The sequence below is a fragment of the Mauremys reevesii genome, linkage group 9, assembly GCF_016161935.1.
Source record: "Mauremys reevesii isolate NIE-2019 linkage group 9, ASM1616193v1, whole genome shotgun sequence".
NCBI classification, from domain to species: Eukaryota; Metazoa; Chordata; order Testudines; family Geoemydidae; genus Mauremys; species Mauremys reevesii.
This window is the reverse complement of record NC_052631.1, coordinates 29,247,470-29,266,440: the sequence shown is the minus strand read 5'-3', so window position 1 is coordinate 29,266,440 and position 18,971 is coordinate 29,247,470. Positions and strand designations below refer to the sequence as shown.

General features: G+C 41.7%; 1 protein-coding gene across 2 annotated transcripts in view; it reads right to left on the bottom strand.

Annotated features, from left to right (window-relative positions):
• PLOD2 (procollagen-lysine,2-oxoglutarate 5-dioxygenase 2) overlaps nt 1–18,971 on the bottom strand; it is an 81,480-nt gene that overhangs the window by 54,052 nt on the left and 8,457 nt on the right. For both annotated transcript variants that reach the window (XM_039489430.1, XM_039489431.1), the window contains exon 2: nt 991–1,082. In XM_039489430.1, coding sequence (XP_039345364.1) covers nt 991–1,082 — 92 coding nt within the window. The remainder of the gene's footprint in view (nt 1–990; nt 1,083–18,971) is intronic.

Genomic DNA, 18,971 nt, shown 5'->3' with positions numbered 1-18,971 from the left:
GGGCCAACAGTCATTAATTGGTCTCTTTTGATTTATAGTTTCCATAGTGTGATAAGCATGGATAATGTTTTACCATAGATTCATTTCAATCCCTTGGTTTTGTCTTAAGGAAAAGTTTAAAAAACAAGGCAGGGGGAGGAGGGGACTGATGATGCTCCTGTGAGATTTGCATGCAGGAGGCAGCTTCAGGATACAGATCCCTTCATTCTGCCCAGAAATAGCAGGACAGAGTAGGCCAGCAAGAGGATTGGGTGAGCAAAAGTGGTGAAAGAGTGATAAGGGAAGATTGGGAAGATTTGTATTGTCCCCACAGCTCTACAGAGATTCCCTGGGAAATGTAACACAGATAAGGGATTTATTAGGTTTCCATGCCCCCACCCCCAACAGTAGGACCCATTTAAGAGGTATGGGGCCCTGAAGGCATCTTCAGCCGCATGAGATCTGTCAGCAAAGCTACCATCAGTTTTTGCTGCAGGAGGGATGATGAGGTAGTCAAATAAATATAGCTTTGCTAAGCAACGACTATGGTGTGACATGATAATCTACAAACACTTGAAGGGTGCGAATACTGAGGGAGGAGTGGCATGCTTAGACTAAAAAGGTGTAACAGCAAAATAGCTAGGAGTAATAACAAATATGGTAGTAACAGAATTAAATTAAGAAAGAAAACTTATACCTTCAGAAAGGTCTTCCCAACTGTGAAATCTATGAATCTGTGGAATAATTTCTCAAGGTCAGTGGAAGAAACCCCATTCCCTGGCAAATTTAGAAACAGACTAGACAAAACACTAGCAAACGTATAATGGGAAACCTATCCTGCAAGGAACAGATGACCTAATAGGTCGTCTCCATTGCTAGGTTCCATAACTGTTTTACCTTATGGCAGCATAAATCATGACACATTGTTTTTGTGTTAAGACTATTTCATTTCTGAGTTAAGGCTATAAAACTATGTCCAGTATTCAGCATGAGTGACAGAGCATACAGTACCTTCACTGTATAGTTGAAGTGCTTTGCAGTTTGCATGAAGCGGTGAAAGCCATCTGTTTCTTTAGTTGCTACAGTAAGAACTAATAGTTTATCTGGTGGGGGCAAAAAAGAGATAAGATCAACAACTTTGTATCACAAAGCCACAGTTTATGACAAAGAGGCTGACCATCAGATTTGAATGCATATTAGCTTTCATAGTCCACACTGAGCAACACTGTGGAGTTACTAAAGTACTTGTGCCCCTGTGTGTGTCTGATTTAGAAAAAAAATGGAGAGGATGTCACATTACAGGATTATAACTTCAAATGAGGAACCAATGACTTCAGATGAATACCCTGTGTTCTTCCATATGCCGCAATGAAAAAAGGAGAATATATCTCAGGGCTTGGCTACACTGGAGAGTTGCAGCGCTGGTGGAGGCTTTACAGCGCTGCAACTTAGTAACTGTCCACACCTGCAAGGCACATCCAGCGCTGCAACTCCCTGGCTGCAGTGCTGGCTGTACACCTGTGTCTGCTTGGGGTATAACGAGTGCAGCGCTGGTGATGCAGCGCTGCTCGTCAAGTGTGGCCACACACCAGCGCTGTTATTGGCCTCCAGGGTATTAGGAGATATCCCAGAATGCTTTTAACTAAATTACTCTCTTTGTTTTGTTATGATGCCTCTCTTTGTTTTGTTGTGAACTTGGGGCTCCAGGAGCTGCTTATCTAAAAAACAAACACAGCTCTTGTTTGCTGTGAATGAGGCAGGCAGGGGGATGAATGTCTACAGCTAGTGTTTGCTTGAGGAGAGAAACAGCGGGGGGGGGGAAGGGGAGGGGGAGAAAGGGAGTCCATTGGAGCAGCTGCTTATCTGGTCTGCAGGCTATTTGCAGTTAAGAGTGAATGAGGGGTCGAGGAAATGGTCAAATTTTGCAAGGCAGGGAGCTGACACAGAATTTGCAAGGCAGGCTTTGCAAGGCAGGGAGCTGACACACAGTGTCAGTTCCAAAAATCCACTCTCTCTCTCTCCCCCACTCCCTGTCACACTCCACCCCACCCCCCTCTTTTGAAAAGCACGTTGCAGCCACTTGAATGCTGGGATAGCTGCCCATAATGCACCACTCCCAACAGCACTGCAAATGCTGCAAATGTGGCCACACTGCAGCACTGGCAGCTGTGAGTGTAGCCACACACCAGCGCTTTCCCTACACAGCTGTAACTCCCAGCGCTGCACATCTGCAAGTGTAGCAAAGCCCTCAGACACAAACAAATGGAATCTTAACGAAAAAGAAGTTAATATAACTGAGACAGGAAGGGCTCTTTAAAAAAAATGATGCAATACATTTCTAGTCTGAATTGAACTAATCCTATGTCTGATTACCACACGGCAGCAATGCACTACAGAATTTTGTACCAGATCCAACTTACCAAATTCTTTAAATGCAGTTGGCAGGCACACGGGCTAAGAGACTCCATTTATAGGTTAACATTTTTACAGTTCTAGAAACACACTGCTGGGAGTAGAGTCCCCTGGAAGCCTGCACTCCTGTGACTGATTAAATTTTTTTGCCTTTAAAAGATGGTGTCAAAGAGAAAAGCTGTTTATTCTTATTTCATTTCTGAGGTTTGTATGCCACCTTGTTGCCTACTTTGTACTTTCAGTGGCATGCCAGCAAAATGACAGTACAAACTTTCTTGTCAGCGCCTTTGCTTTTGACCGAGAAGTTGCTATCTTGAAGGGCTCCGATGAAACTATGAAGCTCCAAAAGAGCTTGGCATTGTCCTGACTCAACTGTTGAGCAGTGCTCTGTACCATGGCCTCAGTACCACGGCTATGCAATAAAAGTCCACACTCAGTTATGGGTACCTAATCATGCAGGAACCCTATCCCAACTTTAACTTTCTAGCCAGACTGGTCAGTCCGCCAGTTCTCTAGTTTGGTTCAAGCCACAGCTGTTTTCTAAACAGAGCTTGAGAGATCAACCCATCCAAAAATTCAAAATGATCTCCCCCAGACTGAGTTCACATTGCTTCACTTCCCCAAGAAAAAGTCTTATCTTCAGCAGTCTTATCTTCAGCAGTGCTGCAACATCTGTTCTAGGCAGAAACTGTAACACCCCTACTATGAAAGCAGCTAGCTCCAGGACAGACTGATCATCCCCTAAAGACACAGGTCTTCAACATCTGTGTATTTTATTGGTCACCTTCCAGTTGGCATTTTGTTTTGTTTGGCAACAATAGAATAAATAAACCATGAGGTAGTAAATATACTGCTTAACCATTTCCGTCACTTGCCTTGTGGGATGCACATCACTAGTTACTGTTCCCTGGGATCAGTGAGCTTCAGCAAACCAATTGAGCTATCACTATTTCATTGCTCCTTCACCTATTCCTTTGATCACTGGGTGAGAGCTAGTAAAAACAGGAAAAGGAGAACTAGGAACAGAACAGGGCCCAAGAAAACAACATGATTCTCTAACCACATGGAAGGAAAGTGGAGTTTTAACCTAGAGTGTTCATGAAGGAAAGTGTTTCCTTTTAATTCAACCCCACTAGACTACAGGGATTGGCTTTAAGATCCATAGAAATAGGGAATCAAAATTACACCTCTGATTCCTGTTGTGCAATGCCTTGCCCTGGCTGTCTGCCTAGCTGCTGCCTTCCCTCCCTTGTGTGGTTTTATTTCAGTGGTGAAGTGGTGTCAATAATTTTAATTTAAAGTATTTGGAAATTCTTTTGGATCAAAGAGCCTATAGAAATGTGCATGCTATTCTAAGTAAACAGTAGCATTTAATAGAGATCAGTGAAGCTGTACAGATAAACTAATAACTGAGTGGACAAAAACTTCTGGAGGTTAGAAAAAGGAGAATTATTTCCTACTCCTCTGGTCCTTGAACATCTTGATCAAAAGTACCAAAAATCGTGCAGGAGAGGTGGCTCTGATATCTCCAGCCAAAGTGAAAACTGGAAATACTTGAAGTGTGACAAGAAAAAAAAAATCTATTTGAGATTTACAGCCCAAGTTTATATACTAGAGAGGTTTACATAAACATCCAAGCTTTAGGGTGCTTATCCAAATATTTTTTAATTTTTCAAGCATTTCAACTTAAAAATATTTCAGCAGACTTTTGTAAAAATACAGTCCCTGCGTTTTAAAATGTATGGATTAATCTCACAATAGGACATCAATGCAAAGTGTCCACAGAGGTACTGACCTACAACCAGGTACAAAATGTGAAATAACACTTCTATATGACTAAAAACCTGTTTGTTTTAAAGGCCATCCAATCTAAAGTGGTTATACAGGAGTCAATATAGAATGAATAAGAGTAAATCCTGGACCACAGCTAAAACAAAACTGAAGAGAAAAGGGTAGGGTTTTTTCCCCTGTGAAATGAGAGTAAATTATATATGAATGTAAAAATATAGCACTTAAAAGAAGTAAAATGCACTGGAAAATGTGATCATACTAGACTGTGTTACAAGGCCAAGTTAATCCTATACGACCCCTAAAGAACTGGCTACAGATTTACAAGACTTGGCAGAATTTCATTTGCAGCAGACATATTTTACATCTACCCTCTCCTGCAGAATGTTAACGTCAAGGATTTCAATATCTGTACTAGACAAGATGATGTAAGTGCCAAGACTTGGCTAGATCAGATTTTTTTTTTTAATATACAATTCAACTTAATGACTCAGAAAAAAATTCAAACCAACATGTTCAAACCAAACATATGTTCCGACAAGCACAAGTTATCTAGCATAACTAACTAAGGGGGGTTGTTTTTTGGTATAATGGAAGTTTGTATAAAGCCATCAGCATTTTGTGCAAAGACATTTGGGGCATGCAGTCCAATCTGCATTGTGTTCATTTAGCCCAACATTCATTATACAGCACCATAATGGTCCAGTACATTTTTCTAGACTCATTCAAGATGGGGGAAATGAGCAAGCATGCTGGCATGTAAATAATCACAACCTGGGACTGTATAAAATGGGGAAATGTAAGCAGCCAAACTGAAGAACAATTGACACTGATTTTCAAGAGGACCTACAAGATGGTTCATATTAATTGAAACCACAAACTGATTACATTATTTAGTGTCTCAAACTGGGTCATATCAAACTGAGGCTATAAATAATATCTGCAAAAAGAATATTTTGTCTTTTGGTATATTTGTCCTGGTTTGAACATGCATTTTTTATATTACAGCTAAAGAGTTGTTACATACTCTCATTCAGCATCTCTAATCCATTGATCACACGAGGGTACACGTTGTTAGGTGTATGTGATTCTTAAAGAGTTCTTTTGCAAACACAGTAGCAACTGCAGCTACTGTGCTTTGACTTGGACTCTGTTTACACAATAGTTACCCTTTGAGGTTTTGGGTTTTTTAAAATTAGGATCTGTCTGAAGAAAGTAGACAGAATGTGCTGTCATCCTGTCTATTGTGTCAGGAGAGGCACTGCAAAATTTTAATCAGATTACAGTTATATGAGCACACAACTGAAAAAGCAGCTCCCTTTTCTTTCAAACCAACAAGTTACTAAAAAACCACTCATGTAATTCATATAACTTCATAGGCCTTATTCTAATCTCATGAACTGGCATAGCTCCACTGACTTCCTTGGAGCTGCTGCTCACTTATTCCCAAGTAAGTCCAGCCAGAAGGGAGAGCTATCCCAGATTCCTGTTTCAGCCACCACATCAGTTTGCACTCTACTGCTGCTCTTGCCTCAGGTGACCCGCCTTTAAATGCCGGGAAATTTAAAAAATCCTTCTTCCTGTTGCTGCAGCCAGGTGGAGTGCAATCAGTTAATCAGTTACAGGTTACAGGTAAGGGTAACGAGGACACTGAGCAGGCTGGACAGGAGAGGGAGGAGAGGAGGGCGGGGGGGAGAGAGAGACGAGTGTGGAGGCTGGGGGGGGGGGGGAAGAACGATTCTGGAGGGCATGCAGCAGGAGCTCTCTTCAAGCCAGGAGGAAAGTACCCAATCGCAGCAGCAGCCAGCAGTTGCAGAAGGACAAGCAGAGGAGTGTGTGCCTGCCCCCAAATGTCAGCTCAACCACCTCCCCAGCATCAGGCTCTTACCCACACCAGCTGCCTCCAACACCTGCCCTCACCACTTACCCTCTGCCTACCCCCCCCATCACATTGCATATGCATGCCCCTAGATCAGTGCATTCATGCAGGATTCATTATGCAGACATCCAGAAACAGCAATCCAGAACCAGCCCACACACAAACCCACACCAACCCCCCTTTGTTGTGTGTGAAATGTTGTGTGTGTCTGTTGTGTTGTTTTTTTTTTTTTTTTTCAATAAAACATCTTTGAAAAAAAAAACAGTTCTTATTATTAGATATAGAAATTAGACTAGAAAAAGAAAAGAAAGAGGCACTACTGCAAATATATTATTATTATTAGATATAATAGAATAAGTGTAAGCAGTAATCACATGCCCATGTGCAAGCATTACTGTTGGCTTTCAGCCAGCCTCAAATTTTTCTCAAGGGCATCCTATCCTTGAAGCCCTGTGCTGGGCCTCTCCTTAGCCCCCTGCTCTCTGCTGTGCATATTCAGCCTCCAGGACTTGAAACCTCGGTGGTCCATGCCACTGAATGTTTTCACCCTTCCCTTCACAAATACCACACTCCACTCACATTCACTGCACTCAGCAGCTGTAGTTGGGAAGTCCTTGCTCCTGTCAAGCTTCCCTGTATAGGGTTTCATGGAGCCAAGGCAGGTAACGGGGGTATGGGGGTCTCAAGGAATCATCAGGCATTTCATCCCCCCCCCTGATCTGATCTTCCTGTCTGAAAAAAGCCTGCCTGCATCTTCTGAACACAGCACTGTTCCGAAAGATGCGTGCATCATGCACCTTCCAGTGATGCCAGGGCCAGAATAGGAATATGCATCCATCTATCGCTCCCTCCAAGGGAAACCCATTTGTGCAAAAGCCCACAATGTCCTGCACCGCTCCCCAGAGTCACGGTCTTTCTTAGCAGGATGCGATATTTTGCCTTGCAAACTTGCATCATCAATTCCCACGGTCGACTTTCCCACACCAAACTGGTTCACACAGTCCCAAAGAAGCTTCTTTTCTCATAAAAAGTTCTGCAGCTGCTGCTCGTCATCCCAGACTTCCATGATGATGTGATCCACCACTCAGTGCTTGTTTCCGAGCCCATATCACCTCCTCACACTCACTTGGGAGAAAGGAAGGCTCGACACTGCTGCGTGTTGTGCTGGTGACACACATCAGCAGAGTCCTCCGCAGATCGGCCTCGGGCTGCCAGAGAAATCGCGATGATAGAGAGTAACAGAAAGACACTCACAATGGCGTGTGGCCCACAATGCCACACTCCTAATCTCAAGCTGAAAGAAGGCTGCAAGTGTAACCACACTGCAGCGCTGGTAGCTGTCAGTGTGGCCACACTCCAGCGCTGGCCCTTACACAGCTGCATGAGCAGCGCTGTAACTCCCAGCGCTGCAACTTGTAAGTGTAGCCAAGCCCTAAGTGAGGGCAGGTCTAAACTACAGCCTAAGGCTGTAGCTACACTTAGCACTTCAAAGCGCTGCGCTAAGTGTAGTCAAAGAGAGCTCTCCCAGCGCTGTCCATACTCCACCTCCCTGTGGGGAATAACGTACAGCGCTGGGAGCCGCGCTCCCAGCGCTGGGGCTTTGACCACACTGGCGCTTTGCAGCACCGCAATTTGCAGCGCTGGAGAGGGTGCGTTTTCACACCCTGCTGCAGCGCTGCAAATTTGTAAGTGTAGCCAAGCCCTAAGTTAATATATATTACTTCGCTCAGAAGTGTGAAAAAGCCCCTAGACGTGTTGCAGCTGCACTGATGTAACACTGTAGTGTAGACTTGCCCTGAGAGAAGAATCAGGTCTCTCTGTAAAAGAAAAAGACTTACAAAACAATATATTCACACATCACATTAAATTCCTTATCAACTCATCTTTAATGTCAATGTCTTCGACAATTCTACTTCTCATTAGTTCTATTTCTGAGCAATTTTAAAAAGAAAAAAAGCCTGGTGGCTTTAACACATTAGTCCTGCAAAACATCTACCTTCTAATGTCAATTCCAATTAAAAATTCCTTGAAATCTGCTACGAAAATATAAGAGGCAAAATTAGTCTTATTTAAAAGGGACCTTTATTCACTAATTTAGTCAGATACAGCAAGTCCTTAAAGGCAATGGGCCATATTCTGATCTTATACTGGAATAAACCCAAGGTAACTCTACTGAAGTCATGTTGAAGTCATAAAACTAGTATATGTGATAAACAGAAACAGGAGAGGTAAGTTTAATCTAGGTGTCTTTTGATTCCAAGATGTGATGCCTCTGAAACCTCAAATTAACAAATAAAAGACCACATAATGCAATAGCATCAGTACATTTCTTAGCAGATTTCTACACATCACAAAATCCATCATATCTCATGCCCTGATGGAAGACTAAGCCATAGATCAGGGGTTGGCAACCTTTCAGAAGTGGTGTGCCGAGTCTTCACTTATTCACTCCGATTTAAGGTTTCGCGTGTCAGTAATACATGTTAACGTTTTTAGAAGATCTCTTTCTCTAAGTCTATAATATATAACTAAACTATTGCTGTATGTAAAGTAAATAAGGTTTTTAAAATGTTTAAGAAGCTTCATTTAAAATTAAATTGCAGCACACCCCCCCCAGACCAGTGGCCAGGACCCAGGCAGTGTGAGTGCCACTGAAAATCAGCTCACGTGCCGCCTTCAGCACCTGTGCCATAGGTTGCCTACCCCTGCCATAGATCAAGGATTGAATCCTGCACTTAACATCTGGCTCCCAAAGGTGATCCCTCTAAATAAAGGTTAGGATGCATTGATGAAGCAATGTTGGGAAGATTATATTAAAGTCTGTCAGTTCAGTACCTTTAACAAACTATCATCTCACTTAAAAAGCAGGAGGGGGAAGGGAAAATGAAGAAACAGTGCTAAAAAAAAGTTCATGTTAAAACTTGGCATTTCATCTCCAGAAGACTACATAATGTGCTTGTAACTCAGGGTCACCCTGTGTGGCTATATTCTGCTCTAATAGCTGGATGCTAGAGTTCATACAGCCTTTGTGCTAACAGAGCGGGATCTTTTAGCTTAGCAGTAGAGACTTATGCTTTTAGATCTAGAGGGTCTGGGTTTGAACACTGCTACAAACAGGACACCCATGGCATAGTGTTACAAATGGGTGAAATTAAAATAGATCTTATCTTGTTTCTGGAAACTTCCAATAACACACATAATTTACACGCACAATAATATTTCTGACAACAAACATGACTGTGCCCTCCCCAGATCCATACATGTACGAAACCAAGGTAGCTGCAGAAGACCAGTGATATCCATGCAAGGAGCAAAGAGACTCCTCATGAGCATTGCTTATCCACTTACTCTTTGGCAATATTCCTCCATTGACATACAAGCTGTCATTTGCACCTTGTCTGTCACCAGAGGGGAGTATCAGGCCCCTTTTTACACAACAGACTTAAGCAGCATTTGAAATTTGTACACAGGAAACATGCAATCCTATAGCCCAACGCAATAGCGAAGTATAAAAGGAAGTATGAAGACCGGAACTTCAATCCAGCTGAGTTGAGCTCTGCTAAACTTAGCAGAGTGCTACTATAGAGGACATTCTGACAATTACATAAATAAAACAGAGACAACCGCTGAGACACTCAGCATTTGGCTGACACAGTATCTCCAGAGGCAAATGTGCTCATTTTTAAATGCAAATTATAACTTTACCAATAAAGAAACACTTTGCTAGTCATGTCAAGAAAGCCAAGGTTGTTGCATACAAAGGTCTTTGTAACCTATTAGGAGTCCAAATGAACGTTTTACATCATCATCTAATTTCCCTGGCATAACTGACTTCTAGGCCGCTACAGTCAAGGATCTGACAACGCTCCCATCATAAAGATTTGTTTTCGGGAGTCAGAACTATAATTCAGAATGTTTGCTTTGGGCTGAAGTTTAGCCAACAAGGTCTAAGCCAGGAACAGTTCTGCCAAGTTTAAGTAACAATGTCCTCCGCCCAAGCCCCCTGCCAAACAATGTGTGACTAGCCAGACTTTTGCCAATCTTTGACATGGTTTTTATTTTTATTGAATGAAGACACAGATTACTAGTTAATTTGCACCAGTGCTTGTGGACACTTTCAGAATTGTTTTAGGAGCAGCCAAGACTCGGAATACTGTTCGCTACCACATGATGACTGAGGTTCAATTCTTAGATCCAGACCTTGTAGACCTATTGACTGAGGCCTTGGCCACACTTGCAAATTTGCAGCGCTGCAGCAGGGTGTGAAAACACACCCTCTCCAGCGCTGCAAATTGCAGCACTGCAAAGCGCCAGTGTGGTCAAAGCCCCAGCGCTGGGAGCGTGGCTCCCAGCGCTGTACGTTATTCCCCACAGGGAGGTGGAGTACAGACAGCACTGGGAGAGCTCTGTCTCAGCGCCGGCGCTTTGACTACACTTAGCGCTTCAAAGCGCTGCCGCGGCAGCACTTTGAAGTGCAAGTGTAGCCATAGCCACAGAGGTGCTTGTACTCTCCCCAAGTAGAAAAGGGATAATGGATCTCTGAGCCACATACCTCATAGAATTTTAAAGATTTACAACTACAGAAATACAGTTCCACCCCTGGGGTTCTAGAGACCGTGTAAAACCAAAATAGAAGTACAGCCGTATAACCGGTAATTTCTTTAGATCCGTACCTTCTGTTTTTGGGAAATCAAAGAGGCACAAACAGCTGCCAAAAGTGGTTGGTAAGCAAGAGAGGAGTGGGGAAAGAAGAGTGCCTAAGACTCCGGGGAGGGAAGGCACAGCCATAGACACAAACACCCGCTCTCCCAAGGTATGTCTACACTGCAATAAGATACCCACAGCTGGCCCATGACAGCTACCTTTGGCTTGCAGGGCTCAAGTTAATGGGTTATTTAATTACAAAGTGGGAGGGTCCTGGAGCTTGGGCTAGAGTTGCCAAATTTCTAATTGCACAAAACCAAACACTCTTGCCCTGCCCCTGCCTAGAGCCCCGCCCCCCCCCCCAATCCATCATTCACCCTCCCCCACCTTCACTCACTTTCACCGGTGCGGTGTAGGAGCAGAATTTTATAATTGTACTATGAGAATTAATATATGATTTGATTTTATCTTGTCAGCCACCCTTTTTGAATAGCAGAAAAGAATGACAATTGAGAACAATCCTTATGGTCACCCTTTTGTTTTAGGATAATTTATAATGTCTACTATGGTTTCCTATATGTATTACAAATTAGGCACTCTAGTTAAATATGCATTTCTTTGTTTTAAGGTTTTAGTAAGTAAGAGACAGGATCTTGTATTGCATCTATGTTAAGGATATTAGAGGAATGTTGAGGGCCTGAAGCCCCAATGTGAATTCTTTTAGTTATAAGATTTAGCAAGGCTTGATTTACAATGTATTCTGCTGAATATAAAATACTGTTGTCTGTATACCTTTGGAGGTTTCTGTAAGAGATTGTGTGAATGAGGAATGCATGCATCAGGAAAAGATAAGGTGTGAAGGCCATTGTTATAGCCAAATGGTCAAGGAAGAAGGCGTGAAGAGACAACTTGACACCATCAATGAGCATCCATAATGAAGAAGGCAGATTGATGACCTTGAGGTGAAGGCTGGCACCCTTAAGGACAACTGATTAAATCTAAACCAGGACAGGATGACCCTCTCAGGAGGTGTATTGGAACCTTAACATCAAAAGATACACCAATTAAGAAGTAACCCAGTCACAAACTGACACAGCAAAATCCATAGACTTCAACAGAGAGAGGAAAAAAAAAAAAAGACTATAACAGGGTGCTCTGCCATAGGGCTTTGGGTTTGTCTTGACACACTCCAGGAGCATCAGATTGCGACCGACAAGAGCCCAGCTCCTCACCCGTGTTCAATCTAACTGGCCATTAGATTGACTTGAGCTACAACAGACTGGTAAACATCAACTGGTAGGAGTGTGTGTGTGCGCACGCACATGTGCGTGTGCGTGACTGAAAAGCATATGCTAGCTGTTGTATTTTCAATAAATGCAACGTATTTGCTTTTTCCTCTATAAAAGATCCCATGTGCTTTGTATAGCATAACAGCGGGGTCTGGGAGGGAGTTAAGGTGTGTGGGGTGTGGACTCCAGCCAAGCAGTGCTTACCTTAGTCAGCTCCCAGAAGCGGATGGCATGTCTGGCTCTTACGCAGAGTGGCCGAGGAGCTCTGTTCGCTGCCCATGCCCGGAGGCACCATCCTCGCAGCTTCCACTGGCCGCAGTTCCCGGCCCATGGGAGCTGTGGAGCTGGTGCTCAGGGCAGCCACAGGGGCTCCGCTCGCTACCCAAGCCTAGGAGCCAGACATGCTGTCCATTTCTGGGAGCCATGTGGAGCCAGGAAGCCTGCCTTAGCCCCGCTCCACCTCCAACTGGACTTATTCAAGTGTGTCAGGGGAGACAGGCTGAGATCTGGTCAGGTGGGCTTGACTGCATGGCACCAAACAGAAGATGGAAACTATGCAAGTTGGACAGAGGGACCAGCCATCCATATAGATGCCCTGACCCACTATAGTGTTCCCTGAGTAATAAGGCATACATCACTCTACAGACTGTAGGATGCATCAAAGAGGATGTAAGTGAAGATTCAGATCCCTGAAATAGGAAAGTAAGATTTAGCTAGCCCTGCATATAAAGTATTACAGTAGAACCTCAGAATTATGAACACCAGAATTGCAAACTGACCAGTCAACCCCACATCTCATTTAGAACCAGAAGTATGGAATCAGGCAGCAGCAGAGACTGAAAGGGGGGGAAAAAAGCAAATACAGTACTGTATAAAATGTAAACTACTAAAAAAAGGGATAATTTAAAGCAGGATTTGACAAGGTAAGGAAACTTTCTGTGCTTGTTTCATTTAAATTAAGATGGTTAAAAGCAGCATTTTTCTTCTCCATAGTAAAGTTTCAAGGCTGTATTAAGTCAACATTCAGTTGTAAACTTTTGAAAGAACAACCATAACATTTGTTCAGATTTACGAACATTTCAGAGTTATGAACAACCTCCATTCCCAAAGTGTTCACAACTCTGAGGTTCTACTGCAGTTGCTAGCTCGTCCTCTCCCTAATTGGATGATTACAAATGGATAGGTTCCCCTCCCCCTTCATTTAACTATTTTGAAACCTGGTACCGAGTACTCTAAAGTCACAACCAATAGCTTAAAGTGGCTAAGAGTTCCTGCAGCTGCCTTTCTGATCCAATTTCCATAGAAAATGAAAACAGAGGGAGAAAAAAAAAAGTTTCTCTAAACCCTTGTTCGGTCCCCAGTTGGATGCTCTTTTCCAAGGATATGGAAGCAGGAAACAGCTGAAATTATTAAGAGTTCTGTTATTCTACTTTTGTTCCTTCCAACTTCTGCATCCACCGGAGTTGGAACAGAAAAGCCGCCAATAACCCGTAAAAAAGGAACCCCAGCCACTTTTAGACGTTGGCCAGCCACATCAAGTGGCAGTATAAAAGTATAATAAATGAATAAAAATTGCCTTCAGAATTCAGGTGCCTGCACTCCCAGAATTTTTAGTACTTTGAATTTAGAAAAAGCTGCTGGTGAACTTTCCCTACCTCTCCCCATCTCCTGGGCCTTGAACAGAGGTTTGTTTGTTTGTTTTTATTTGGAATGGATAATTGGTTAGTAAGTCCATAACTGTGCTTATAACCAAGATTTCTGCACAGCAAGCACCTTCTCCTGACATTCCTTCAAGCATGACAGAGTAGACCAGGGGTTCTCAAACTGGGGGTCAGGACCCTTCAGAGGGTCGTGAGGTTATTACCTGGGGGGTTGTGAGCTGTCCGCCTCCACCCCCAAACCCTTTTGCCTCCAGCATTTATAATGGTGTTAAATATATTAAAAAGTGTTTTTAATTTATTGGGGGGTCACACTCAGACGCTTGCTGTGTGAAAGGGGTCCCCAGTACAAAAGTTTGAGAACTACTGCAGTAGACAGTTTTATTTTTGTTGCGCTCATAAATGTGCTGTTTCAAACACAACAGTAAATATAAAGGGTAATGGAAACTATTGAATGTACTATTAAATCCAAACCAATTTGGCAAAGAGAAGTGATTCTTGGGTTTTGGAACTACTGAGTAGAATTCAAAACTCAAAATTACCCAGAACTTTATGATGAGACTAGTAAAGGTTGATAAGGAAAACTCTTAATAGCTTCTTTGTGACACAATCTGTGTATATGAGAGTTACATTTTGTAATCTGTGTTACAAATCAAGTATTTTTTCTGGAGCATATCCTGGAAAATGTAAGGAACTCTACAACATTTTCTGTATAAGGCAAGGTAATTAACTTGCTAGCATAGGGCTGATTTAAAACATATTGGATAGTACCTTATTTTCAGCCTAATTTTTTTCTTCCTTTGAAACCACACACAAAGTACTCCTTGCCCATTTGGGTAAGTATAACTCACAGTTAACTCAGAACTCACATGTGTACTTTTAAAGGAGCAGCTAGAAGGCAATTTAATTTTATTACAGTACAAAGGAATCCAAGAAAAAACAAGCCTTCCTAGACACACAGCAACACTGTATGTTGTCACTGTTTCAAGAAAAGGAGAGCCCTTCCTGAGAAAAGGTCTAACCCTGAATTTGTTTACTCCAGCTAGGCCTAAAACAATTCTATTTTTCTTCCACCAGAGCCCTGCATGACTATAAAGGTCCTGTAGCAATGAGACTGGCTCCCCTACTCTTTCCTTCCTGATACTGATCACAATACCACAAATTGCTACCTGGATGGGAAGTGAAAGACCCTAGAAAGTACTCCCCATTCCAAATCGCTAGTGTGACATTAGTTTGCACTGCCTATTGCTCACAGGAGTAGTCTTGGCCTTCGCAATAGGAAAATTAAATGTGTTAATGCAAGAGCTGGAATGCTCCAATTAGAATTCTGCCAATAAACATGAAAGTGAGTGATTTATGACAATTGTAAAGCTGATTTTAAAGCTGTATATGATTTAAAACTTGCAAAGACCAGATTCACTGGAAAAAAAAGAAGAGAAATATAGCAACTGGACAGCATAAAGAGGGGCGATTCAGGGGAGCTATTAGTATCTGTCATAAAAATTGTTATAAGTTTGAGTATGTTGATATATACAGATCTATGTAAGCCAGCAATAGGTACTAAGATCTGGAGTGCACATACAATACTTAAAACACATATCAGTATTGAGGGTGAGGGAATCAGCCTTTATGATGAGACATTTACATTATCAAAGAAAGCAGTAAACCAACAAAAGAATTTCTTGTTAAAATATTCAGCATATATCAGGAAGAAGAATGGAAGCATTTGACTGAGATTTTTTCCAAGATTGTTAACACCAGAACATGCTCAAATGCAAACACATTGTTTTGTCTAAAGTAAGAACCATATATTAAATACTTCAAATTAATTAACCGGTGAGACAGATAGCAGTGAGCTGAGAGAACATTACTGCTTAGTTATATCAGTCTACATACCTTTCCAAGACCTTCCCGTCCCCCTCTCCTGATTCTGCAAGTTGCTGAGTTCTTCTGAGAAATGCAGACTATCTTCAAGTCCCATTAACTTTAGCATATAATACCTTGCAGGACTGGACCCTGGGTGGTTTTATTAGCATTGGAGGGTTGACAGTTACTTATAAGAACATAAGAATGGCCGTACTGGGTCAGACCAAAGGTCCATCTAGCCCAATATCCTAAACAAACATTTTAAACAGAATTGTTAAAAATAATAAAAGCACTAAGCTGTAAAGTTAAAGTTCAAATTATTTTCTGAATTCTAAAGCAGTTTGCCTCAGCTTTGAAGCACATATTGACTAGCATTTCATGCACCAATACATACTTACATGCTAGACAGTTAACATTTGAAAAAAAATCTATCCTTCGAAGAGCACAGTTCCCTATGTGCTAAAATGTACAGAAAATCTGGCCATAAGTATTAAAATGGGAACTACTGAGAGTGTTAAGCTCTTTTGAAATCTTTATTTGCATCACAAAAACTTCACAATAATCACTCTTTTGTGATGTGTACATTAAGTGTGTGCCTCACTTCAAAATAGTCAGAACTGGCTAAAATATTTATGCAGCACGCTAGAGTATCAGATGTTTCTTTGCTTTCCAAGACCAGTCATGTACTTTTACCACTTCAAAAAACAAAAAGTAACCCCCTCACAATATCACTTAAATGTATGTAAGAAAGTAAATAAGCAACTGTTCTCCCAACAATTTATAAGCAGTGTATGTTGCACTGCAAGTAGCACAGAGCATACCCATCCTACAGGAAAGTAAAAACTTAAATGCAGTGTTTTTATGTTTATTAGTCTTTCCATGAGCTTTTTGCCTCCAGGAATCAACTATGAGACAAAAACATAAAATTAAGAAAGTAAAATAAAAATCAAGGCCTGGTCTTTTGATGCTATTTCCATCATCCAGGGACTCAAATGTTATAGAATCATAGGACTGGAAGGGACCTTGAGAAGTCATCTAGTCCAGTCCCCTGCACTCACAGCAGGACTAAGTATTATCTAGACCGGGGTCGCCAACCTTTCAGAAGTCGTATGCCGAAACTTCATTTATTCACTCTAATTTAAGGTTTCGCATGCCAATAATACATTTTTGTTTTTAGAAGGTCTCTTTCTATAAGTCTATAATATATAACTAACCTATTGTTGTATATAAAGTAAATAAGGTTTTTAAAATGTTTAAGAAGCTTCATTTAAAATAAAATAAAAATGCAGAGCTCTCTGGTCCGATGGCCAGGACCCAGGCAGTGCGAGTGCCACTGAAAAATCAGCCCGCATGCCGCCTTTGGCACATGTGCCATCGGTTGCCTACCCCTGATCTAGACCATCCCTGACAGGTGTTTGTCTAAGCTGCTCTTAAAAATCTCCAATGATGGAGATTCCACAACCGCCCTAGGCAATTTATTCCAGTGCTTAACCACCCTGACAGTTAGGAAGTTTATGACAGGTCCAGGCTCATACTCTCTTTTGGCAGAGCCATTCTTGGTCAAGGACAAAGGCAGCTGATTGACACCTTTTAGTCTCCTGATTTGGGGGGGGGAGGGGAGAAGGGGCTGGTTCAACTTCCAGCAAAGCCCCCCAAAGTTAGTAACTCCCACTGATCTAAATGAGTGTTAGTAAGGATAGAAACTCTTTGGAATATTTCCCTATTGTGGCCCTTCAGACAGAAATTAGAACATATTGTTCCTGAAGTATGGGTCACTTTCCAGATGCAGAAACCAGCTGATAGCTTGTATTGTTGCAAATGCCTTAGTAACTGGGCCATAAGTGCTGCCTGAATATAGTCTGGTATTTTGTTCTTTTTAAATAAAAGAGAACTGTGATAATTCAAATAAAATGCTTACTTTACTAAAAGGTGCTTTGAATTTGCCATATAGTAAAGCGCCAATTTCATACACACAGTGTATACTAACACATACTCACAAAATGGGACTCAAAGCTTCACTTGCATTTTCTTTATCTTATTGCTTGTTATGTTAATTGAGTCCAACCTGAATGCTTTCTCAGACTTAGTGTAAACAGCCATGGACTTGGATATCAATTATAATTGTTCCACGTCAATCACAATAAAACTACATTTTAAAAAGGGAATGGAGCAGAGTTCTTAGGAACTGTACAGATAAGAGGGGGAAAAAAAAACAAAAGAATATTCCTAGCAATGAAGAAAGCCTTTTTAGTCTCACCCAAAATTATTTTTTTAAGAAGTACTGGCTATAGATTATTTACAATTATAAATACATATCAGAATGATGGCCTCCATAAAAGGAGGCTGCTTATCCATGCACCAATTTTAAGCACGAGTAGTTCAATTGAAGGCTATAGTCTACACTGATTTATGTGTAGATTCAGACTATACTGATGTATTTACCTGATACAGATATACACAAAGTGGGTGTGAAAGAATATCACACTCCTACTTATCATACACCTCTACCCTGATATAACGCTGTCCTCGGGAGCCAAAAAAAATCTTAATGCGTTATAAGTGAAACTGCGTTATATCGAACTTGCTTATATCGGGTCGCGTTATATCGGGGTAGAGGTGTACTTTCAGATGCTGTATAGATAAAATATCTGAAGTGTTTAGACAGACTTTCAATGGCTGAAATCTAATCAGTTGATCAACAGTGCTAAAGACAATTTAAGAATATTTCTATGCTGCAATCATTAGATACAATTGCAGATTATATAGACCAGGGGTTGGCAAGCTTTCAGAAGTGATGTGCTGAGTCTTCATTTATTCACTCTAATTTAAGGTTTCGCTTGCCAGTAATACATTTTAACGTTTTTAGAAGGTCTTTCTATAAGTCTATAATAGAAAACTAAACTATTGTTGTATGTAAAGTAAATAAGGTTTTTAAAATGTTTAAGAAGCTTCATTTAAAATTAAATTAAAACGCAGAGCCCCCTGGACTGGTGGCAAGGACCCGGGCAGGGTGAGTGCCACTGAAAATCAGCCCGCGTGCCGCCTTTGGCACGTGTACCATCGGTTGCCTACCCCTGACGTAGACATACATGAGCTAGCTAGATTAAAGCTAGTTTGAGTATCAAAGCAGTGAAGCTGCAGTAGTATAGGCTTTAATGAAAACTGTACAAACCCATCCAGAACCCTGAGTAATTACTTGGGTAACTTGCCCATGCTGCCACAGCTTCATTGCTCCAGTACCCCAAGATAGCTAGAGTAAAGCTAGTTTGAGTACGTCTACACAAGAATCACTACTGGAGTGTAGGCATCCCCCCAAAGAGTAGAGCTCCACAGAACTAGGCAAATACAAGTACAGAATAAAAGGACTGTTGGGTATTGCATCCACCCCTGAATATCCCTGTCAGTTTTCACAGTTTAAGAGTTTAGGATCCTTTCCTTTCCCCTGTTTCTTCAAAA